Here is a 22901-nt window from a genome sequence, read left to right on the forward strand (position 1 = left end):
TTAAAAACCGATTTATTTTCGATTTATCACCGATTAATCACCGCCGCACCGATTAATCGTGAGTCAGTGCCTGACCGACTCGGACCCAATTACCGCTTTTTACAACCTTGCTAAATTACCCTTATCAAGTCAAAAATTTTTATTTTAATTTAAAAATAATTATTTTATAAAATGAAAAGCATAATGTACGTTGTTGTAAAATGAGAAATATAATATATTATTGTGTTTTTTTAATTTTCGGGACAAAATATTGTGGGGACAAAATATTGTGAGCATTTAATTCTTGAAAATACATCACATAATACATACATAAATGTTGTAAATCTATACAACTACATGGTCTAGTGTGTGTAACCAATGAAATTTGCATATTTAATAGGTAGATCACATAATAAACTCTCGATAACTAACACACCAACCTCTTTAAATATAGGGGGCAACTATTTTGAATACTAATTTTTGCTTAGTTGAATACTACCAAGTTGAAAACCACAATTGAGTACATATTTATAAGTTTTTTCTTACTTTAATACCAAAATAAAAATAAAAGTACAAAAATACCCTTTCATACAAAATACTAATTACATCAATTTTTCTTTGAAATTGCCTATTTGAAAACCAAATAAAAAAAAAGAAAAAAAAAATTCAAACACAAAAAAACCTCCCTCCGTCCACCCCTCCCTCCGTCCACCCCTCCCACGCCGCCCGACGCCGCCGCCGCCGCTCCAACCATCGCCGCCGCCGGACGCCGACGCCAAACACCGCCGAACGCCGCCCAACGTCGCCCAAAGCCGCCGCCGTCGTCGTCTTCGAATAGTAAGTTATAGTTGTTTCGATTTTTTTTCTTTAATATTTATTTAAGATTTGATTGTTTGATATGGGTAATTAGGATTTGGTTGTTTTAGGTTAGAATGATCGTTAATTAGTAATGGGTGCATCTGATTTCAGTCGATTTGAGCATTGATTTGAGATTCGTGGGTCGGTTCTTCGTTCACCATTTTCGACCTGTATATGTCGATTTTCGATGAATTTTCGACAGGTTGATGTCGAAAATTCATCAAAAATCGACATGTAGATGTCGAAAATGGTGAAATTGTTGAATTTGGAATTTTGGTAATTCGGCAGCAACCTGTCGAAAATTGGTTGAATTTTCGACAGCGACTTGTCGAAAATTCAACCAATTTTCGACAGGTAGCTGTCGAATTTGAACTGTGATTTTTTTTTTTTTTTTTTCCTATTTTTATTTGCTTGTGTTTATATTATGTATATTAATTTTTATTTGTGTGTTATTTTGCAGTGGAAGAACCACGTGAACCTCGTATACCTCCGACTGTCTCGAACCGTAAGAAGAGGAAGGAATTATCCGATAGAGGCAAGGGCATACCGGTCACGACCAAGAAAAAGACCACGACCAAGAAGAAGTCTGGAGAGGGTTCTTCGTCAACGAATCCGGTGTCGGCTCTACCTTCGACTGTAGAAGTTGGTGATTCGAGCAACGAACCGGTCCGAGGTCCCGAGATACCGGAATTGTACACAAAATTTGATAAGCACATTGCTTATCATATTGTGAACGGAGGGCCAGATCGTTCGGAGCGCGGCTCAGAATTTCGAATACGAAATCACACAGGAACTTTGAAAGGTTGGGAGCCGGCGCCGTTTATTACAGAGGTAGTACAAAGATGTGGTTTAATGTCAGTTGTACAGGCATCGTACAATACTGTGGACGGCCATCTACTTAGAGCCTTCATAGAGAGATGGCAGCCATCTACCAACACATTTCACTTACCTGTTGGAGAGATGACCATCACACTTGACGATGTGAGTACGTTGGTCGGTTTGCCAGTTGTTGGGCGTACCGTAGCTTGCGAGCGTTTGGTCCGTGATTCCAAAACGATCCCCAGTACTTTGATGTTCGAGTTGCTAGGTGAGTACCCGGACGATGTAAACAAGAAGAAAGCGGTCAAGTTGGAATGGTTGAAGGCTAAATTTAGCAAAGTGACCATGAGAGATAGTGCGGAGAAGAGGACATACGCCATTCGGGCGTATTTGTTATTTTTGTTCGGGTGTACTATACTGTGCGACAAGACAGACAACATGGTAAGCGTTGAGTACCTAAATCTTGTATCTGATTTGGATCGGATCGGCGAGTATGCTTGGGGCACTGCATGTCTTTGCCGGTTGTACGATGAGCTTTCCTCAGCCTCACAAAAATCAACGAACTCGATGGCTGGCTGGCTGACGCTCTTTCAGTCATGGATTTACGAGCACTTTCCTTATTTGGCGGGTGGCACATTGAAGACGGAATTCGAGGGGCCATTAGCGAGCCGATGGGAGCCTCAGTCAAAGACTACTTCAACGCCTGAACGAGCGTCGTACCTGCGATCTCGATTAGATGATTTGATCCCCGATCAGGTAACATACCAGTTTAATAATTTGTTATTACTACTTAAGTAGGTTTTTAAATCTAATTTTTTATTTATTTTACTAGGTTTTATGGTCACCGTATACGGCTATTCGTGATCGTTTCCCGATGCCAGATTCTGCTTGATTTAGTGGGATGATATGTTGCATTGACCACTTCGAGGCATATCATCCGGACAGAGTGTTGAGGCAGTTCAACCGGGTGCAAATCATTCCAGGTCGTGCATACATGTCAAAAGATATGTACAAAGCTCTAGTTAGCAAAGGTCGACCGGTCCAGAACTCAATTTTCGTTGCGTACGGCGAACGATTCTCTGATCGGTGGGAGGAGTATTGTCTGGACGAGGAGTCGAGGTCCGTTGAAATTGAACTCGGGGAGGCGGACACTTCGCCGGACTACATGAATTGGTTCCGACCCAGATGCATGTTACAACTGAGTAGGCATGGAGCCCATCCACCTCGACCCCAGGCGGATCGACCTCGACCCCATGAAGCTCGTCCAGAGGGTGGTACCGATAAGGAGGTCCAATAATGGTTTGAACGACTCTTGTGTCGGTATAGTGCTTTTTCCTGACTCTTGAGTTGGTATAGTGTTGAAAGAATCATTCGAATGCCCTCGTAATCTCATCAGTACAGGTATAAGCTGCAGTATATTACACTTTATTACTCAGCACAATTATAAAATACAACTTCAATGAAATGAGACGATAGTAGCGACATTTACCTTTGGAGAACAACTAGCTTGCTTCGATTTTTTTTTCTTTGGCTCCACATACTCAAAATGTGATTTGTCCCGGGTGCTTGATTTGTCTTTCCTACTTTTTGCCGGTCGACCTTTGCTAACAATTTTTTCACTTGGCTCCGTAAGGTTAGTCTTCTCTGGGTGGGTAAAATGTCTCAAATGGTTGCGCAATTGAGTTCTTGCATCGAGATCGGCACATTCAAAGAGCTTCTGGTATTCCGATAATTCTTCGTCGATGGTTGGTAGGATGACTTGGCATGTGGTCGCGACGGGCTCAATACTCATGTGTTTCCAATACGAGCCTATTAACTCAAGTGGGATAGGACATTTGTTCACACAACATACTCATGAAGTTCATGGCGACATGGTAGACTGTGGGTTGTTCGGATGGCGCAACTACAACCCATATCGCTCGGTTGCAATAGTTTCGCATTGTCCACCTCAACTTTGAGTAGTTGCAGAGCGTATTTTGAGATACTTCCACGAAGCTCATTGTATATCAACGTTTTGAAAGTGTGCTCGTAAGTATTTTTACTTACTTCAAAGGAAGCCTTGATGTCATTGTGTTGTTCGACAATTTGATTGTGGACTTTCGTATACAAATCCACAAATGTGCCAGTTGAATTACGCACATCCCTTTTCATTCGTCCGTGTGCCCCCTCCACCCTATTAGAAGTGTACGTTCCAAAATGAGTATACTTATTTGTCCACACCGATACAAGTCTCTCCTTGTACGGATCCAACCATGAATTAGCTACATACTCTATAGCCGGGAGATAACCCATAAATGTTCTTTTCAAATCCTCCCAATCCTCATTGAACTCCTCTATGGTATTTCTTTCAATAAGAGCCGAAAAACTCGACTGAAATTGCTTCCATTTGGTGATGTCCTTTGGGAACAATTTCTTACAATTGGCCACTATATTCTTGTTCACATGCCACCGACACAGCAAGTGATGACTCGATGGATACACATTGGCCACTGCTTTCATTAAACCCAAATCTCGATCTGTTACAATGCAATTAGGCCGAGGACAACTGGTCATGGCCTCCTTCAAACAACGCAACGCCCATTCAAAATTTTCCGTCTTTTCGTGGTCCAAGTATGCAAAGGCAATTGAGAACGTCTTGTTGGTACAAGTAAAACCCACAATCTCAAGAAATGGGAGTCCGTAACGATTGGTCTTGTACGTGCAATCGATGACGAATACGTACGGATACGACTGTGCCAACTTAATGCATTTCGGGTGGATCCAAAACAAGTCGGTAATCGCATTCAACTCGTTCGATCTATGGTACGAGAGGTATTCATCTTCTTTCAACTTGACGAACAATGATTGCAATTGAGATCTCCCATCCAATTCACTGAAATTTAACTTAGAGATAGTATTGTAAACTGTCTTCATACCAGTTACATTAGACGGGTCCTTTTGCTTCAATGCTCTTAGAATTGCCCTTGGTTTCACCATTGCTTTCTTCATAGTGTGAACAAAGGAAACATCCTCCTTTGATAATCTTCCGGCATAAGAGTGTCCGTGCAAGTTTTCGAATAAGTTGTGGTTGTGAATACCACAACTAACATCCAATTTCCACTCAGCCTTTTCATCATCCTTGTGTTCTCTTGTCCCCTTCAATTTAAACGGACAATTGCATTTCTTTGAACCGGTGCTCCTTTTTCCCGGTCTTTGATCATCTTCACCTGGTACCTTCTTGCCAACATAATGGCCCCCACGCTCACAACGAACAATCACATACGGTGTCCTACGTCCTCTATCCCCGTCACTCGAACCCCCAATCATTAACACCATTCCAATTCTTTTACATACTTCACGAACCCATGCCATTAAAGCTTCTTTTGTTGGGAATTTTTCTGACGTGGTAAATGAATGGGTGCAATCGATCTACACAAAAGTGTCGAAAATATAAGACAAGTAAATTTGCAACAGGAACCAAATCGACACTTAAGTGTCGAAAATATAGGTCACTTTCGACACCAAAGTGTCGAATTATGATACAATTTTCGACACTTTAGTGTCGAAAATTACCCATATTTTCGACACTAAAGTGTCGGAAATTGTATCATAATTCGACACTTTGGTGTCGGAACTTAAGGGTATTTTCGACACATACACGTCGAAAAATAAGGGTATTTTCGACCTGTATGTGTCGAAAATACATGGCGAGTTTTAAAAAAAAAAAAAAATCAAAATCGATGTTTTAGCTCAAAAAATACATGAATACATACCTGAATGGGTTCTCCTTGCTCGTAAACTACCATTCTATTGTCATTTGAGGCCATTTTGCAAGTTGTGTAAGGTTTTGATTTCTTTTGTTTTGGGGTTTTTTAGGAGGGTTTTTGGGGAGGGAGAAGAAGGAGGTGGAGGAGGTGAGGGGTTTGTGAGTGAGGAGGGAAATGTTTTTTTTAGGTATTTGATTATTTGGTTTTTAAGAAAGAAAAATAATATTTGTGATATTTTTTGGTTTTAATTTTCATTAAGGGTATTAAAGTAATTTACAATTAATTATTTATTTTTTATTTTTTTGGTATTCAAGTAAGAAAAAATAGTATTTGAAATAGTGAATCCCTTAAATACACAATTAATGCATTTAATTATTAGTACAATCCACTAATTCTTGATTATCGCACAGTCAAAAGGAAGTCTTCTACTCTTAAGTCTTAACAAAAGAAAAAGAGAAGGTTGTCGTTGTAGAATAGAATAACAACTTTTTTTAACTTTTGTTTGTTAATTTAACCGCCATTGTCTTCGTCTTGAAATTTTAAAAACCTGACAGTATTTTCTCTCTCCACGTGCTTCACAAGGGCCCACATCATCACAACCGACACATCAAATTCAGCTTATACATTTTCATTTTTTGTTAATAAGAAAAATAACATATAAACCAGCGCAGCAATAAACATGAAAATTCGAAACAGAGTAACAAAAAAAATCACTCTCTCTCTCATAAATATGTTAAAATTAAACACCACACAATAAAAACCCTAATTAAAAGTCCTTCAGTGGAAAATTAAACAAAAACAATATTGACTAGGAAAATATATAATAAAAGATAAATAAATAACGCAAACGTGGGTGAATTGACGATTTAGGACATGAAAACGAAAGCAAATAACGAAACTGACACTGTGAGCATCAACGTTTTCATCGTTGCCGGAGCTTCCAAAACGCCGCCGGCATTGTCGGAGGTACTGTTCTGAGAGTCAGCAGTGGGTCCTTCCGACGGCGCTCCGTCGGGTGAGCTTGTCGGTGGGGCTGGGGGCGATAGCATGGGAGCTGGCGACGCAGCAGATTCCGGCGCCGGAGCATCAGCTGCCGGAGCTGGCGAGGGGGAAATCTCCGGAGCTGGACCAGGTGCCGGAGATGGAGCCTTCCCGAAAAGCTCAACCGGAAGAAGCAAACTGTCGACGGTGAAAATGCAGAGGGGAGTCGAGTCGAGTACAGTCGACGCGATTCTGGACGAGTCCACTCCGGTGTCGAGACTCACTGAGTCACCGGCTGTCTTCACGCTGAGGTCGTATTTTCCGGCGCCGTTGGTGGCGAGGGTGGAAATCTTACCCTTCGTCTGTTTCAGAGTCCCGACGGGAGCGTAACTGGCGAGCGCGTGGTACTGTAGGATCGAGACCACCTCAGCGTTGGAGAGCGTGCTCAGATCTGGTACGCCGGCCGCCTTGAACGCCTCATCGTTCGGCGCGAAAATCGTCAAACCCTTGTCTAACGCCGACTCGTACACTTTCAAAACGCCGTTGGAAACAATCAGAGAGGCGAACGTCTTGCACCCGGCCTTCACCAGTAACGCCGTGATGTTGACGTCGGCAGACGGCGCCGTCAGAACCGCGGCGGGGGCGATCGCCTTGCTCACCTCGATAACGGAGACGTTGTACGGGATTTGCTTGACCGACTTAGTGTAAGTGGAGTCCAGCGGCGAACCGGCGACGCCGGATCCGAATCCGACCTTCCCTCCCTTCAAATCGGTAATGTTGACGAACCCTAGGTTTCCGTCGGCGTTTCCGGTGGTCTGATACAGTGTGGTGGAGAGCACCGAGCCTTCAGAGATTTTGTGGAGCTTCGGCGCGTCGAAGTAGTCGAGCAGCACGTGCAGGGCGAGGATGTTCTTAACGACGCTGAGGGGGTATTTTCCGGTGAAGGACGACAGTGCTCCGTTTGGGAGGACGCAGACGGTGACCGGTTCGCGGCTGTTGATTTCGTCGGCGAGCTTAGTTTGAGAGAGCAAGGTGTTGAATTCGCTGTACTCGGGGTAACCGTCGAGAATTTCGGTGATATTGGTGGCGGCGGCGATGGAGACGGCGGCGAGTGTGACGACGGCGAGGAGAGAGAGTGTGAGTGAGGCTGCCATTGTGGAAATGGTGGTTCTGCACTGAGACTGTGAAGCTGCAGAAAGAGAGAGTGGGGGGATTTATCTATATTTCAGCCGAGAAAAAGTAAGTATAAAATATAATACTCTTATTTATTTATTATTTTTTAGTAACAATGATTTGCCATGTCAGCTTTCGAGCCGTTTGACTCTCGATTATCAAAATTTTGGATTCCTATAATTACGTTTAACCGTCCGATTGATATATTTTTTTTCTTTAAAAAAACACACACACAAAAATAATGCCATAAATCGAATTAAAATAAAGGTAAAAAACAATATTTCATATTTATATCTCCATTTTGATATGATTTAACAAAAATGAAATTAAACCATGTATAATTATATTAAACTATTTATCTACTGCGGGACTTGAATTAAATTAAAGTATTTATAAAATGCCCTTAATCATTACAAAGATTACATACATGATGATACATGCAATTTATATGACATATTCTTCCTTTTTACGGTTGCAACTTTTTTCTCGTCATCGTTTTCCGATTTTGTAGATGCTATATTCGATGAAATATCGATTATTTTTAAAAATTGTAGATCTATACATAATATGTATGTATGTGTGTGCTTAGTGGATGATTATTTATAAAAATCTACGGTTTACAATCAACTAAGATATTTTACGGGTGTAAAATCTCATAAACTGTATCTATCCACAATCAACCGCTCAAAAATTCAAACTCGATATTGTATTTGAATAAATTCACTTAAAAGTGATTTGAAAAATTACAGGATGTATTTTACCAGAAATATAATTAGATATATGTAGTATCCATTATAGTATGAGATATCATTTTTTACTAAAGAAGTTTATTATTTCTTTGATAAAGAAAAACAAAAGAAGTTACTCATTGGTACTAGTCTAGTAGCTAGTGGGGTTAAAGTAACTAACCAGGGTTAACAATATGGTTGGCTCTTGGTTAAATAAAAACGTTGAGTTGGTTTTTGGCTGGCATGTGTGAGAGAAAGTGTGAGGTTGGTATTTGTTCGTCTTTATTTCTGGGTCACAGCTGTACACCAGATCTGTATTCGGTGGGATTCGCCCTTTTACATGAATTGACAAATTTGCCACTGAGCTTCCAAATTCTTCCGGTGGCTCTTGAATTGACAAATTTGCCCCTGACTTCCACTGAGATTTTGGGCCAATTGATGACCCTACGTATTAATCTCAACCATAATGAAACTGGGCCTTAGTGGGCTGGTAAATGGTGGGCCTTTTAAAAAAACAATAGTAATGGGTCATTGGTCAACGTGTCGGGTCGAACAAATCGAAAAGAATTGAACCCGACCCGCATCGTAGTAGAGATCCGTCGATTTTTTTTTATTTTTTTATTTAATCAATTCCATCCGATTACGGGGTAACTTAATTGGTGGAAAAACGAGGTGAAAGAATAATGGTTGTAATTACCAACACGTAATAGATTTTTCGTAATTTGACCTTAACTCAGGGGATGACCGTAATTTACTTTAAATTTAATATAAAAAAAAATTTGAATGCTTACAAATTCATTGATCTTGCAAAACCGAAGCCCACTTAACAAAATTGGAAGTATAGCCCAACGATTTTATACATTCAATTTGCAATGTAAAATTAAGCAGCCCAAAATACCTGTATACATATGAAGTCCAATAAGAGAATCCCTTTATTTCACTTTCCCCCCTTTTATATTTTCTTATTTGCAAACACACCCTTTATTATTTCCTCTCGACAAAAGTCTGTGTACTTTTATATTTGAAAAAAAAATAAAAAAATCCCAGACCTCCTGCCAAAAAGCTGACATGACAAAACTCTTACATATACTTACAAATTACAATTACTTCTCTCTCTCTCTCTCTTCTTTCTCTCACACACACTGCCACACACACACACACAGAGAAAATGTGGCAGCAGAAGGGGGTGGTGGTGTCTGCATGCGCGTAATCCTTGCTTGTCTTTCTTCTCTCTCTCTTAAATCTTAATTGAATTCCAGGCGGTTTTGAGTTTAGCTTTTCTTTCTACCTTTTCAATTCACGTATATATCATATATATATATATATATATACACACACAAGAACAGTGTGTGCTGTGTGTGTCAGAGTTGCTTTACAGTGACAGAGAATTCAGAGCACCACTGTTTGAATATATATAAACAGGATATATGTATGTATTTATTGCCGATGCATTCACAACTACTCCACCCCACTACCGCAGCACCACCACCTCCAGGTTTTCTCTCTTTCTCTCTCTAGCTTTCTCTCTCTCTCTCTATAACACACACACACACACACACAAATACAAATAGTTGAATTTGATGGGTTTTGGATGTATGAAGGAAATGAAGACGATGATGGTTGTTCATTAAGAGAAGATTTAGGTGAAAAGATCGATCTTGAGCTTGGGATTGGACGGTGTGGATTAATTGCAGATGAAATTATTAAAATTAAACAGGAAAAGAAATTAGATTCCATTTTCAGTGCTGCTCAGTTTAATGAGTTATGTAACCAAATTCATATCTGCAATCTTATAAACTCTGGTTCGCCTGTGCCGTTTCATATTTGGATGAGTGTTTTTACTTCCTTCGGCCCTTCAATCTGCAACACATACCCTAACTGTAAGAATATTCTCTCTCTCTCTGCTTTTTTTTTTAAATTTTTTTTTTTTTAGTTTTATAAAATGGGCTTTTAATTTTAATTTTAATTTCAATTGGCTAATGCACTTTTTTTAATTTCAATTTTAATTATAAATCAATTGGCTAATGAATTTTAGTTTATTTTTTTATTTTATGAAATGGGTTTTTCATTTTAATTTTTAATTTTAATTTTAATTGGCTAATGCATTTTAAAAAAAATTATGAACTGGGGTTTTTTTTTTTCAATTGGGTGCATTGTATTTTTATTTTTAAATTCTATGAAATGGGTTTTTAATTTTAATTTCAATTGGATGCATTTTAATTTTTTTTTAATTTTATGAAATGGGCTTTTAATTTTTGTTTTAGTTTCAATTGGCTAATGCATTTTAATTAATTAATTTATTTCTGAATCATAGGTTTCTGTACTAAAAGCTGTGATCATACTAGTAGTGAAATGGACACTGAACCAGGGAGGTGTAAAAGAACAGATGGGAGAAAATGGAGGTGTAGTAAAAGCGTGCTTCCACACCAGAAATACTGCGAACGCCACATGTACAGAGGCCGCGGTCGAGGTTCTTCATCGACAAGAAAACACACTAGTACACCTACTGAAGGTGTTCGTACAAGTGACGAAAACATCGATGGTTTATCGGCAATTCAGACAGCCATTTCTGCTCAAAACATGACTTACATGGAACAACGCAATGGCGTATTTGGTTCGTCTCCGAAGAGTGTTCTTCGTGATTGTGCAGGTTCGTTTTACTTTGAAATTTCAATGCGTGTAGATATTACGAGAAAGTATACGCGCCGCTAATTGTTGTTCGTAAACATTAAGCACGTTTTTAGTATAGAGCCAGGGGGGCATGGCCCCCGACGTTTCTTAACAACCTAACGTTTAATATAGAGGTCGATTAAGTTTTAGTAGCCTAGTAATGTTGCTCTCTAGCATACTTTTAGGACTCGTTCGGTTACAAACGTAATTAAGAATTGTGATTCTTTAGATAATAAGCGATCACTAATCTCGATTTCTTTTTTCTTTTTCCTTTTTGTTTTTTGCACGAAGTAGGTAAAGTCAACCTGGAATTGGGCAGTAAGGGCAATACAGTAACTTCACCACAGAGATGCCGAAGAACAGATGGCAAGAAATGGCAATGCAGAAGAGATGTTCTCCCCAATCAAAAGTACTGTCAAGTGCACATGCATAGAGGGGCGAAAAGGCTCGTTTTGAATCCGGAATCTTCCAGGAAAGTTCCGGAAGGTTCTACTCGGATAGCTCGTATTTCTTGTACAAGTCTCGGAAACAACATCAACTTGAACACTGTGCCAGCAAGTCCTCACCGACACGTCACTGAGAACAATTCAACTAGCAGCAGCACAAGTGATGCCACTACCATCACAGACGAAAACATTAGCTCTTGTCTTAAAAACTCATTTTGATAGAAGTCGTTTTGACTTGAGTTTCGGTTTTGGTGGTACCTTAAAAACTTGATGTATAGTTTTTTTAAGTTTTTCGGATGGACGTATTTTGGTACCGTTAGTTTTCTTTGTTTTGTGCCTCTTATCAAATGTGCCCTTATATTGAGATATAAAGTTGATAAATGAGAAAATAGGTAAGATCAAGATTTATATCTATGTGTATTATTGTGTGTGAATTAAAGGTGTAAAACTACCCGATGTATATCCCTAGACGAGAGTGGGAGAGGAGCAACTGAAAATAGATAGCACGAGACAACATTTTTACAACATTTCGATGAATACGGAATCATACAAATGAATTTTGTACGTTCGTTTCTCCAAGTTCTAGTAGTTCAACATGAAAGATTACAGAAACTAAAAACGAAAAAAAAAAACACGATACGATACGCCAGCTACTTTGGGCAGACGGGGTTGACATTCTTAACTATCCAAGGATGTTCCATGATTTTTTCCAACGAGAGCCTTTTCGAAGAATCCTTTACAAGAAGCTGCATAAAAGGCCAGACAAATCAAGAAAGCCAAACAAAAAATTAAAAATAAAAATGAAAAATATCCATTCATTTAAATTAATTTGAACCGACGACAGATGTACAAAATTTACCCTGCTAATGAGATCTTTAGCTTCGGCGCAAATGTCGGGGGAGGAAGGAAAGCTTAGATCAACCTTCATAATCCTACAAAACTCAACCTTAATCAGAATGTAATAAATGAAAAAATGCAGTGTGAAGAAAGAAAGGTACACTATTGTTTCTTATTATTACCTTCTAAACGTGTCTTTCTGGCTTTCAGCCTCGAACGGAGGGACACCGTATAAAAACTCGTAACAGAGTACGCCCAGTGTCCAATTATCCACCGCCCAGTCGTGGGCTTTGTTCTCCACCATTTCTGGTGCTAAGTAGTCCAAAGTTCCACACATTGTGTGTCTTTTACTTCTGGATTGGACAGACCAACCGAAATCCGCAATTTTAAGACGTCCCTATAACCGATACATAAAGGCAATCGTAAGTTTTTTCTATCCTCAAAATCTACCGTTAGGCGAACTCGAGTTCACTATTTTGTGCTTGTTACAGGTATATACAGTTGAGCTCATTATAATCAAGTACGTGTCATAAAGCCGTACAACTATCGCAGTCTGATATATTTGGAAAGGTTTACCGGAGTAAATACAGAAAATTAAGACAAAATCGATGGAGTTGTAAAAATAAAGAGACAGAACTAACAAATTTATCAGACTAAGCCTTAGAAAAATTACCTCATGATCGAGCAACAAATTTTCGGGCTTGATATCTCGGTGAATCACATGCTTTTCATGACAATATGCCAGAGCTTGTGTAAGACTAGCTATGTACTGATTTTCAAGAAAAAAATAAAACCATCAGGTCAGAATATAGCTCAAAGTTTCAAATACGAAAAAAATGAAGCCCGACAAAACCTCAAATAGACTGACAAGCAAGCACACATAAAGGGAGCATCCAAACATGGATTATAATAAAAAGAAAAACTCAACCACAAATACATAGTCAGAGACAACTAAGAGAGAATAAAGAGAAGATAAAAATGGGGTTTTTACTACCGTGGCAGCTTTTCTTTCGGAGAGATTTCCCAATTTGCGGAGTTCTTTGTAGAGTTCGCCGCCATGGGCGTACTCGAGGATCAAGAAAATTCGTTCATCGTCGTGAAACCATCCGTAAAGCCTCAGAACATTAGGGTGCCTAAGGCCTGTTTGGATCTCCATTTCCCTGCGCAACTGGTGGTGCAATCTGTACTTCTCTATTTGCTCCTTGAACACCACCTTCAGCGCCACTATGTAATTACTCTGCCAAACAAAATCACACACACCCACACACACACACAGAGAAAAAATTCAGGAACAATTTTTTTTTCAAAAAAAAAAGAAAAAGATTGACGCTTTGTGTTGAGATTAGATTAAGCAAGTTACCTTGATTTCGCGGGCGAGATATACTCGACCGAATTTCCCTTTGCCGAGGGGTTTGCCGATGTCGAAATCGGAGATAGACCATTGCCTTTTGGGTGTTTTGAGGGGTTGTTTGGGGGGTTTGAGTGGATTACCGGTCATCGGATTTGGTAGAAATTGGGAATGCGAATTGACAAAATGAAAAAAATTTGGGGAATTAGGGATTTGGGATTTGATCGGAGTTGTGGGAGGGAAACGGGGGTATTTGAATTTGTGTGTTCAATTCAAACCGGATCTCGAACCCGGGTTCATACTTTTTTTTTTTTTTTTAGAGTACTTTCACATGTCCGGGTCGGGTCAACAAATTGAACATAACTATTTTGTTTTTTGTTTTTGACAGTAATTTATTTCTCTCGTTATTTGTACATGCTTAAATTTCTTCATAATTTCGCTATTAAATGTGACAGTTTTCAAGATTTTATTTAACTTAGGAACATTATTTATTACACTTCTCGAATATAAAAATAAGTGTGATTAAAATACTTAACCAAAATTGGTTTATATTATCATTTTTTTTTTTAATGAAAGTACCCATTTTCCGGTTAAAGCAATGAAATACAAGTATAGGAGAACCTCAAGAAATTAATAACCTCATTTAAATAATATATTTTTTCTGTCGTGATGAAAAATATTTCGCTAGATTAGTAAAATTTGACTGGTCCCGACATGATCTCATTTCAAAAGGTTAAGAAAGGAAAAAAAACAAGTTAATTTGGTACTAATTCATTTACTCTTATTTTGAACAATTAGTTTTTGAATATGTTTTTATATATTTGATCTCAACTTAATTAATATATTAAATATTAACCCTGAAAATCATCCAACCCACAAAATTAAATAAAACGATTCCATTCTGCACAACAAAATATACATTTTAAATACACATTATGTATGCAATAGACAAATTCAAGGCAAGTGAGTACATGTAGGACAAATTCAACTTTATACTAATACTATGTAGCATGTATTAACAAGCCATATGGCCAGAGTATATAAATACATGCAAGACAAATTCTATTTTTCGACTTTTTTTTTTTTATTTTGAAGTTTTACATGTTAATAATTACTATATTTTTTCAAGCCATTTTTTTCAATGAAGACGACGTGTTAACCTAGCTAGCGCCAAACTCCCGGTTCCACTTTTCGATCTCTTCCCACTTGCTTTTCTTTAAGCTAGGTCTAATAACAGTCATCGCCTTCTGAAAATCTCCGAGTTTTAATCCCCTAACCTGCACATATTTTTTCAAGAGTGAGTGGATCGTGTGGTCAATGGTTAAAAACTTTCGATTCAGCCCAAGATTTTACGGCTAACAAGTAAAAATTACCTGATTTGCCTGGACAGTAAGAATATTTGAACCGAGCTCTCTGATGGGCATCATCGCAGCTTCCCCACACAACGCCTGTAGGTCACTTCCAGAATATCCTATAAATTTAACATTTTGCCACGAATTTAAAAGACGTGCAAAAAAAATGTTCATCGGGTTTTTGCTGAGAAACAATATTCACATATGTAACTGTAAGTAAGTTTCACACTTGCTCATGAAATTTGCACAACCATTTATCAGTTTTAATCACTTTTCTCTATAGCTTTTTAAAATGTATGGTTTGTCACTTCTCTATTTCACGAAGCAAAATAATAGAGGCCCATATTATTTAGGGGAAATATATATATATATATATATATATATATATATATATATATATATATATATATATATATATATATCTTAGTCTTACCATCTGTTTCCGCGACAAGTCTCTCTAAATCTCGATCTGTTTTCCAAGAACAAGAAACAATGTCAAATAACAGAATTCCAGCTGTGCATGGGATGTGACCAGGATTCGTCGAGCTAAAATTATGATCTGACCTGGCAAAGAGAATGCATGGCCCTTGAGCTTATGTTTCAAAAGAAGTCTTCTGGCATTTGCATCCGGCAAAGGTATGTATATTCTCTTCACCTGTTTCAATATTTTGACACAGGAAGAAAAAGACGGTTCACTTAAATCCACCCCAGCTATATATTTTAAGCTTATAGGACAATCTTTGTATATAATACTCGGGCTCCTCAGAAATGTTCCTTTCCAGCACTTAAATATATCACAGGTCACATCAACACTGAACTTGGAGCCAATTAGTCCAAGATTTATAGTACTTAAAACAATTTTTTAAACATCTATAAAAAGCCGACTTGTTTGTAGGGTAAAAAACTAGAGACACGTGTCATAGATTTTTTTGGAAAAAAAGTTGATACAGAATGAGAATTTCACCACTCGGTTCATAAATAAAAATGCCGTAACGAGCAAGTTAATGAATTTTTGCTAACCAGTCTTCTGAGAACTGCATCATCCAGCTCTTGGGGTTTATTAGTCGCACCTGCAAAAGCATAAGAATACGTCTGAGAAGAGAATCACAGCATAGTCAATTATAGATTATATTTGTTGTTATTAGTCCATCTGCATAATTTTAGCACCTTAAGTTAGTCTATTTAGAATAAAAAGACGATAGCCTGAGTAGCATAATTCCTTAAAGATAAGCATAAGTTACATTGATGCGTGGTACAAGGAAAATATCAATGTGGTTAAGTTCACATATTTGGATCTTAGCAGCTGGCTTTTTGAAGGCATAACAGTTGCTTGGAGAGGAAGATAAAATCAAGACAAATACAGAATATACATGAGACTCAGAATTACACAAAAAGACAATCAAGCTCCATATAAGTATCATCTGTAAGCAGTAAAATCCACAACCGCAGTCAACACAAGAGCTAGGAATGCAAAGTTTACCAATGACAGTGACTAAATCACCAGAACTCGATGCTACCCCATCGAACTGAACGAGAAACTCCGACTTCAGCCTTCTACTTGCTTCATTCTCATTCTCTGTTCTTGTTGACATTATACTATCAATCTGTACAACAGAAGGTTTGTGAATAGTTGTATAAGCACCAATCAGCCATCAATAGATCATAAATATGGAAATAAGAAAGCATAGGCACGGCGAAAAACAGGTAATTAATAATAGCAAACTACAAGCGTAAAGAACAAAAGATGATCAGATGCAATTGAGGTACAAAAACTGGGTTCTTAAGGCAGGCCGTAGGATGTGTTTAAGCAATCATTTTCTTGATAAAGAGAGCCACTTATATCCACTATTTCAATTAATGGAAGTTTTCAATGGAGTAAAAATCAAAGGGTAAGCCACATAAGGGTAGCAGCTAAAAATCACATATATGGACCCAACGTTCAACACTCGAGACGGTTCAATACCTCATCAATGAAAATTACAGATGGCTGCCTGGAAATGGCAACCTGAAAAAGGGTTCGAACAAGCTTTTCACCCTCTCCCACCTGACATCATATATAAGCATTTCAGATATTATAACTAACAGAACAAGGGCTTACAACCTGTTAGGGAGGGAGAAAAACAGACAACACGCACCCACTTTGACGTCAAGGAAGAAGCAGAAACACTAAAAAAGGTAGCATCGGATTCTGAAGCAACTGCTTTTGCAAGCAGGGTTTTTCCTGTACCAGGTGGTCCAAAGAGAAGTAATCCTGCCAAAACATTAACTCTTTACACTTTTTCGGTCAAAGAAATATTGCTCAGACTGCTAGAAATTGGATTATGAAGTTAATAATACCCTTGGCTGGCTTTCGAAGTCCAGTAAAAAGGTCTCTTCTTTTAGTTGGCAGAATAACCATTTCCAGCAATGCTTGTTTTGCCATCTCAAGCCCAGCTGCAAGGGCATTTTTATATTGAGATGAAAACCATAAAACAGAGAAAAAAGAAAAATCATCAAGAAATGACATCCCCTTACCAATGTCTTCCCATTTAACAGCAGGGCTATGATCGATAATCACAGAATTTATCATGTCTACCAGTTTAGAATCATAGCCACCGCCAGATTCTTGTACAGGTCTTGGCGTCTTTGTGTTGTTAACCTGACTCCTCATAGCAGGAGTACCACTGCTAAGACCAGAAGTGTTTTGAACTGCCACTTTTCTTGGACGCGAAGCTGTAGATGGAATTGCCCCAGTTTGTGACTTAGGAGAGGTACTCTAAAAAAATACACACGGAAGGGAAAAGAGATTAGGTCAAACTGGTGGTTGATTCCACTACATTCTACATTTATACTTTAGCAAATAAAAAAAGGGAAGAAAGAAAGGAAGGCAAATTCTTCCATCGCGACTCGATGCACCGATCAACATGCTTAATCTAATGACATTTTTCCTTTAATGATTTATGCACTAATTAGCACATAAAAGTTCTCCTCGAACAAATGTTAAATCAAGCAAAGATACAATCCGAAGTTTAAAACTTACACGTCAGTTAGAGCATTCCATACCTTGATTTCTGATGATCCACCTAGACAATCGATAGGGCAAGGAGGAAGAAACAAAAATCGACAAAGTAAGTTTTTAGCCATCAAGTGCTTGCATCATTATTTTCAGGAAGAAATGCAAAGATCCAAGCAAATATTTACCTGTTCTTCGAGCCAAAGTTTGCAATCTCTCTGCTACCTGGCTTTGCCATTTTGATATCTTTTCACGATGAGATTTCACCTTCTCCATTTCACTGTCAAAAATTTACGAAGAAAAAACATCGGAAGTAAAGATTCACCAAGCATTTTAAATTCCATGTCGTCCAATGTGGAGTGCAAAGCATAATATCCTCACAAAATCACAATCATCTTCAAAACAAGAGAATGTACTTAAGCAATTCATGCAGACTGTTAATTCCTACAAACGACGAGCCTTCAACCAATAGGATCTAATTGGTGTACACCATAGTGAAGATTACACTATTGAACTCATTCAAGAATTTCGGGCCTTATATCGATCATATAAAACGACAGTTTTATATAATCCAGGTGCAAATTCAGAGAAGTTAAATTGAACATCACACATCAAACACTTCAATCAATAGAAACAATAAGAGTAAAAAAAAAAAAAAAAAAAAACAACAAATCTTCTGGTACCTGGAGGAGATGTAAGAAGGAACTGGAGTGGAAATTGCTTCACTGAGTATCCTCCGCGCATTATTATAACACGAAACGGCGTCGTCTGGTAAACCCCACTCTTCAGCCCTAACGGCTTTATCAATCTCCTCTTTGGCCAAATCGAAGTAGCTTTTCAGCTTGTACGCAGTCCGCTCGTTCCCCGTCGAAACGCCGCCCTCTCCGTCCATGGCTCCTCCGCCGGTGGCGCTGGAATTTGTCTGCGAAGGAATCGAGATCGACCGGTATTTTTCAATCAACTCCTTGAATAAGTACATATCTGGAAGGTATTAATCCGTTGTTAGGTTACGCAATTTTGTGGGTTTTCTGAGAAGAAACAAATTGAAGAAAAAGAGCGCAATTTTACCAATTCAACCAAGGGAATTTGCATATCGTGCCTTCGAACAATTGACTTGTTGACACGGCGGAGAATTATCTTCAGGAAGAAATACCTAATTAGTAATTAGTATTTAGTAACTTGCTATTAGAAATTATAATCATTAAATTAACATAGGGAAAAATAGAGTTTTCACCCCCAAAGTTTGAATCGGTTTCACATTTGGTCACTCGTGTTCACAAAAAACACATTTAATCCCTCATGTTTCAAAAATTCAACAGTTTTTGCCATTTCCGTCAATTTTATGTTAAAACTAACCGAATCAAACATGTGTCCATTACTACCGTAACTGATGGACTAAGGGTAAATTGACGGAAATGATCAAAATTGTTAAATTATTGAAACATTAAGGACCAAGTGTGCTTTTTGTAAACATAAGGGACCAAATGTGAAATTGTGCAAACTTGAGGCGTGAAAACTGTAAATTTCCCAATTAACATACTTATGATTAATTAGAGATTAATTAGGCCAAACGAGTGTTCAATTAGTGTCGATAAAATTAAATAATCTAATGAAACCCAATTGTATTACTGTAAATGCATGATAACATAATATTTACGGGTCGTTTAGTTGGGAAGATTAACCATTATAACTAAATAATTGGATTTTATTTAATGTTTGGTATACGAATAACTTGCTCTGCAACCGACAAATATTATATTTATCGTGACTTATTTTGTCTTTTAAGTAGTTCTTTTGTGGGACATTTTAGGATCCAATAAAATAAGTGGTCGTTAAATTATTTAATCTTATGTTGGCTAATTTTATTTTGGCAACCAACGATTAATAATTTGATTTTATGTTCCATTAATTTTAATTCTAATTTTAATCTTATATACTTTGTTATTTCTCAACTTTAAAAAAATATGAATTTCAAACTGAAAATAAATATATTAAATTAATACACACATAGTCATTTTAGTTTTTGAAATTTTGTTTAAGATAAGCCCTTTCTTGCATGCAACATTTATTATTTTTCAATCATACAAGATGCCATCCTTGTTAAGACAAGGATGCAACCCTATAACATTAAATTAAATAGATGTGACTTGCCAAAGCTTGAATTGAGAGAATTAATATGATTGGTTTCAAGTTTCAAATATGATAAGATTGAATTTTCACAAGAAGGAAAAAAAAATGATGAAGCCTTATCTCGTTACTTAATTTATGACCGTTCGTCAAAACTTCGTTTGAGCTTACTTTATTAACATAATAAACAAAACATATGTTCCCATTCGATAAGTTATAAAACTAATCCACTCAATTTCAATCAGAAAAATATGTACGAAATATCAAGCTACTCGAGCTCCATTCATGTGCATGCGACGAGCCAACGACTCGATTGCTTACTAAATCTATAGTTCTTCGAACACAATTTTAAAAGCTCGATAAAAATTCAGAACAAGTTAGTTATGATCAAACTCGAACACAAGTGCATGAAAACAAAAGTCACCATCTTTTATTATTAACAAAGAACTCCAAATTTCTCATCCCACCATCATGTAGTCATCACTAGTTGAATAAAAACGAACAATTGGTGCATATAAATACACAAGCTTTCAAGTGTTCTTTCAAGTGTAATTGCATCATCAATTTAACTTATTACTACTTCCTTTTGAGGTTGTCTTAATCCACTATAGCTTATAAGTTCATATATAAGTTACCTATATATATATCCATCTTTAATTTCATTTCTCCTAAAAATCAAATCAAAATAAAAAGAAATTACTTTTTTTTTTTAAATTAAAAAAAAATGCAAAAAGCTTGGTTTTATGAAGAACATGGTCCAAAAGAAGTACTTAAGCTAGGTGAATTACCAATTCCTACACCACGTGCTAATCAGCTGCTAATCCATGTTTATGCTGCAGCTCTTAATCCAATCGATTTTAAGCTCCGCCAAAATCGATTATCCTCTCTCGATTTTCCAGTACGTCGTCGTTTTGGTGTTTAATCTTTTTTTTTTTTTTTTTTTTTTCACATGCAACGTTGATTAACTATTTGCAATTAATTTATTTCCCAGGTTGTCCCCGGGTGTGACGTGGCAGGTGTGGTAATAGCAAAAGGAGAGGAAGCGTGGAAATTCCAGGCTGGCGACGAGGTTTACGGGAACATACAGAAATTCGGATCGGGAAAACTGAAGCAGATCGGCACCTTGGCGGAATTCACCGTCGTGGAGGAGAATCTGGTGGCGGAGAAGCCGGGAAATCTGTCGTTCGAGGAGGCGGCGAGTCTGCCCGTGGCGGCGCAGACGGCGGTTGAAGGGTTTAGAACCGCCGATTTTAAGAAGGGACAGTCGGTGTTCATAGTTGGCGGCGCCGGCGGAGTTGGATCGCTGGCGGTTCAGCTGGCTAAGTATTTTTACGGGGCTTCTTTCGTCACCGCCACCACCAGCACCGGAAAAGTGGAGATGGTGAAGAAATTGGGCGCCGACAAGGTGGTGGATTATACGAAGACTGCGTATGGGGAAATTGAGGAAAAATATGATCTCGTTTATGATACTGTTGGTAATCATCCTTTCTTTTCACTGCTTCTATTTTGAAGTTTGTTTCAATTTAGTACCATGTTTTATATCTAATTGCTAAAAACTCCTTTTATTATAAATATTAGTAAACAAAACCCCTAAATAGTGAGGTTTTAGCAGGGGTGCAATTGATATGGAATATTCGAAATCAGCCGATTCCAATTTGAAAATATTCGATTTTAGAACGAGTTTTCCATTCTGAAATCCGAAATTCCGATTTCGAATTTATGAACGCCTGTTTTATTCAAATTTTTCATTTTTTTGACCGCGTTGGAATTGATTATTCACTTTCGAAAAAAATGATTTTTTTTTACAAAAATCCTAGTTTTGATCAGACCTGATCCATTCTATTTTCATCCCTATTTTTTACGGTAGTTTGGTCACAAAATACATCATAAAAGGTTTTTCAATAATATTTATAGTATGAGGATTTTTTTAGTAATTAGTAAAAATATTAGGAATTCTCTCCTCCTGGACACTCGTTAAAACTCAAAATTATTGTGCATATCACTATTTTCATGTTATTAATTTCTTTTAGGCGATTCGAGGAACTCGTGTGTTGTGGCTAAGGAAGATGGTCTAGTCATAGACATAACATGGCCTCCTTCGAATCCTAAAGCTCTCCATTCAAGTTTGACGGTTTCCGGTGAAATATTGGAAAAGCTAAGGCCGTGTTTGGACAGCGGAAAACTAAAAGCAGTAGTTGATCCGGCCGGTCCTTTCGACTTCAATAATGTTGTCCAGGCTTTCGGGTATCTAGAAACGGGGCGGGCCAGGGGCAAAGTTGTCATTTCCTCCTTCTCCTCACTTCATCTTGCCACTGCAATAACTTGCAATGCTAATAATGGATTTCACTAGCACAAAAATTGGACTTTAAGAGAAGAAAAAATATGTATTAGCTTTAAATGTATCTGAAATTTGTAATAAGAACAAATGAATGATTATATTATAGATAATATGATAAATTACAGCCACCTCCCTAAGGTAAAGTGGAACTACAGAAAAACCCCTCCGTTGGAGAATTTACATCCATAGCCCTGGAGTTTGTAAAATCCGTACACTCAACCCCTACTAAAGGGTGTTAATGTAATAAATCTACACACTGTAAGAGTGGATGTAATTATGACAAAAGTGAGGGGTTTTTTCGTAAATGAGAATAATGCCACTGGGTAATATAATTCACTAATTCTTGATCTCAAGATATACTATTATTTATCATCAGATTTGAAAGGTCCTGATCAAATGAACAAACCGTTGACTAATTTTAGGAGAAAACACCATTTTATTTTATTAATTTTATTTATTTATTAGCATTATCCTGTGATTGGAACGTGGGAAGAGTAGTTTGTCACA

The 22901-nt window shown here is 37.7% G+C and overlaps 6 protein-coding genes across 7 annotated transcripts; 2 read left to right on the plus strand and 4 right to left on the minus strand.

Annotated features, from left to right (window-relative positions):
• Positions 1-3495: 3495 nt before the first annotated feature.
• LOC105958168 (protein FAR1-RELATED SEQUENCE 5-like) lies at positions 3496-5581 on the minus strand. Its single transcript, XM_088815058.1, has 2 exons — positions 5409-5581; positions 3496-5064 (listed from the first exon to the last, which is right to left on the minus strand). The coding sequence occupies exons 1-2, from the start codon at positions 5460-5462 to the stop codon at positions 3496-3498; spliced, it is 1623 nt and encodes a 540-aa protein (XP_088671184.1). The 5' UTR covers positions 5463-5581.
• Positions 5582-6100: 519 nt separating this feature from the next.
• On the minus strand, positions 6101-7634 carry FLA8 (FASCICLIN-like arabinogalactan protein 8). Its single transcript, XM_012988168.2, has one exon. It carries the CDS (start codon positions 7535-7537, stop codon positions 6269-6271), a length of 1269 nt encoding a protein of 422 aa, XP_012843622.2. The 5' UTR covers positions 7538-7634; the 3' UTR covers positions 6101-6268.
• A 1695-nt stretch (positions 7635-9329) lies between these two features.
• Positions 9330-11808, plus strand: GRF9 (growth-regulating factor 9). 2 transcript variants are annotated; one of them, XM_012988524.2, is made up of 4 exons: positions 9330-9779; positions 9886-10164; positions 10599-10934; positions 11249-11808. In XM_012988524.2, the coding sequence occupies exons 1-4, from the start codon at positions 9716-9718 to the stop codon at positions 11617-11619; spliced, it is 1050 nt and encodes a 349-aa protein (XP_012843978.2). In that variant the 5' UTR covers positions 9330-9715; the 3' UTR covers positions 11620-11808. The 2 variants fall into 2 exon arrangements, with proteins under 2 accessions (XP_012843978.2, XP_088670007.1); XM_088813881.1 differs by lacking the exon at positions 9330-9779 and having other exon boundaries at positions 9812-10164; positions 11246-11808.
• Positions 11809-11876: 68 nt separating this feature from the next.
• On the minus strand, positions 11877-13866 carry AUR3 (ataurora3). The gene is made up of 6 exons (XM_012988525.2): positions 13598-13866; positions 13232-13474; positions 12911-13006; positions 12420-12634; positions 12260-12332; positions 11877-12146 (listed from the first exon to the last, which is right to left on the minus strand). The coding sequence occupies exons 1-6, from the start codon at positions 13733-13735 to the stop codon at positions 12051-12053; spliced, it is 861 nt and encodes a 286-aa protein (XP_012843979.1). The 5' UTR covers positions 13736-13866; the 3' UTR covers positions 11877-12050.
• A 602-nt stretch (positions 13867-14468) lies between these two features.
• On the minus strand, positions 14469-19040 carry LOC105963729 (AAA-type ATPase family protein). The gene is made up of 13 exons (XM_088813896.1): positions 18613-19040; positions 18118-18209; positions 17980-17999; positions 17452-17692; positions 17275-17370; positions 17073-17188; positions 16901-16981; positions 16418-16541; positions 15958-16007; positions 15502-15592; positions 15371-15406; positions 14959-15056; positions 14469-14862 (listed from the first exon to the last, which is right to left on the minus strand). The coding sequence occupies exons 1-13, from the start codon at positions 18906-18908 to the stop codon at positions 14746-14748; spliced, it is 1458 nt and encodes a 485-aa protein (XP_088670022.1). The 5' UTR covers positions 18909-19040; the 3' UTR covers positions 14469-14745.
• A 1457-nt stretch (positions 19041-20497) lies between these two features.
• Positions 20498-22778, plus strand: LOC105963730 (2-methylene-furan-3-one reductase). The gene is made up of 3 exons (XM_012988170.2): positions 20498-20954; positions 21048-21531; positions 22087-22778. The coding sequence occupies exons 1-3, from the start codon at positions 20781-20783 to the stop codon at positions 22404-22406; spliced, it is 978 nt and encodes a 325-aa protein (XP_012843624.2). The 5' UTR covers positions 20498-20780; the 3' UTR covers positions 22407-22778.
• The last annotated feature ends 123 nt before the right edge of the window (positions 22779-22901 follow it).

This window comes from Erythranthe guttata, chromosome 2 (genome assembly GCF_056151865.1).
Source record: "Erythranthe guttata isolate IM_541 chromosome 2, IM_541, whole genome shotgun sequence".
NCBI classification, from domain to species: Eukaryota; Viridiplantae; Streptophyta; class Magnoliopsida; order Lamiales; family Phrymaceae; genus Erythranthe; species Erythranthe guttata.

Coding starts and splice junctions, on each gene's coding strand:
- LOC105958168 (XM_088815058.1), bottom strand. CDS start 5,462: ATGGCCTCAAATGACAATAGAATGGTAGTTTACGAGCAAGGAGAACCC. Junction 5,065..5,408: donor AGCAAGGAGAACCCATTCAG/GTATGTATTCAT, acceptor ACTTTTGTGTAG/ATCGATTGCACCCATTCATT.
- FLA8 (XM_012988168.2), bottom strand. CDS start 7,537: ATGGCAGCCTCACTCACACTCTCTCTCCTCGCCGTCGTCACACTCGCC.
- GRF9 (XM_012988524.2), top strand. CDS start 9,716: ATGTATTTATTGCCGATGCATTCACAACTACTCCACCCCACTACCGCA. Junction 10,165..10,598: donor CTGCAACACATACCCTAACT/GTAAGAATATTC, acceptor TCTGAATCATAG/GTTTCTGTACTAAAAGCTGT. Junction 10,935..11,248: donor TGTTCTTCGTGATTGTGCAG/GTTCGTTTTACT, acceptor TGCACGAAGTAG/GTAAAGTCAACCTGGAATTG.
- AUR3 (XM_012988525.2), bottom strand. CDS start 13,735: ATGACCGGTAATCCACTCAAACCCCCCAAACAACCCCTCAAAACACCC. Junction 13,475..13,597: donor ATCTCGCCCGCGAAATCAAG/GTAACTTGCTTA, acceptor TTTGTTTGGCAG/AGTAATTACATAGTGGCGCT. Junction 13,007..13,231: donor CCGAAAGAAAAGCTGCCACG/GTAGTAAAAACC, acceptor CTTGAAAATCAG/TACATAGCTAGTCTTACACA.
- LOC105963729 (XM_088813896.1), bottom strand. CDS start 18,908: ATGTACTTATTCAAGGAGTTGATTGAAAAATACCGGTCGATCTCGATT. Junction 17,189..17,274: donor ACTTCGAAAGCCAGCCAAGG/GTATTATTAACT, acceptor ATGTTTTGGCAG/GATTACTTCTCTTTGGACCA. Junction 15,407..15,501: donor CCATGCATTCTCTTTGCCAG/GTCAGATCATAA, acceptor CTTGGAAAACAG/ATCGAGATTTAGAGAGACTT.
- LOC105963730 (XM_012988170.2), top strand. CDS start 20,781: ATGCAAAAAGCTTGGTTTTATGAAGAACATGGTCCAAAAGAAGTACTT. Junction 20,955..21,047: donor TATCCTCTCTCGATTTTCCA/GTACGTCGTCGT, acceptor TTTATTTCCCAG/GTTGTCCCCGGGTGTGACGT. Junction 21,532..22,086: donor TCTCGTTTATGATACTGTTG/GTAATCATCCTT, acceptor AATTTCTTTTAG/GCGATTCGAGGAACTCGTGT.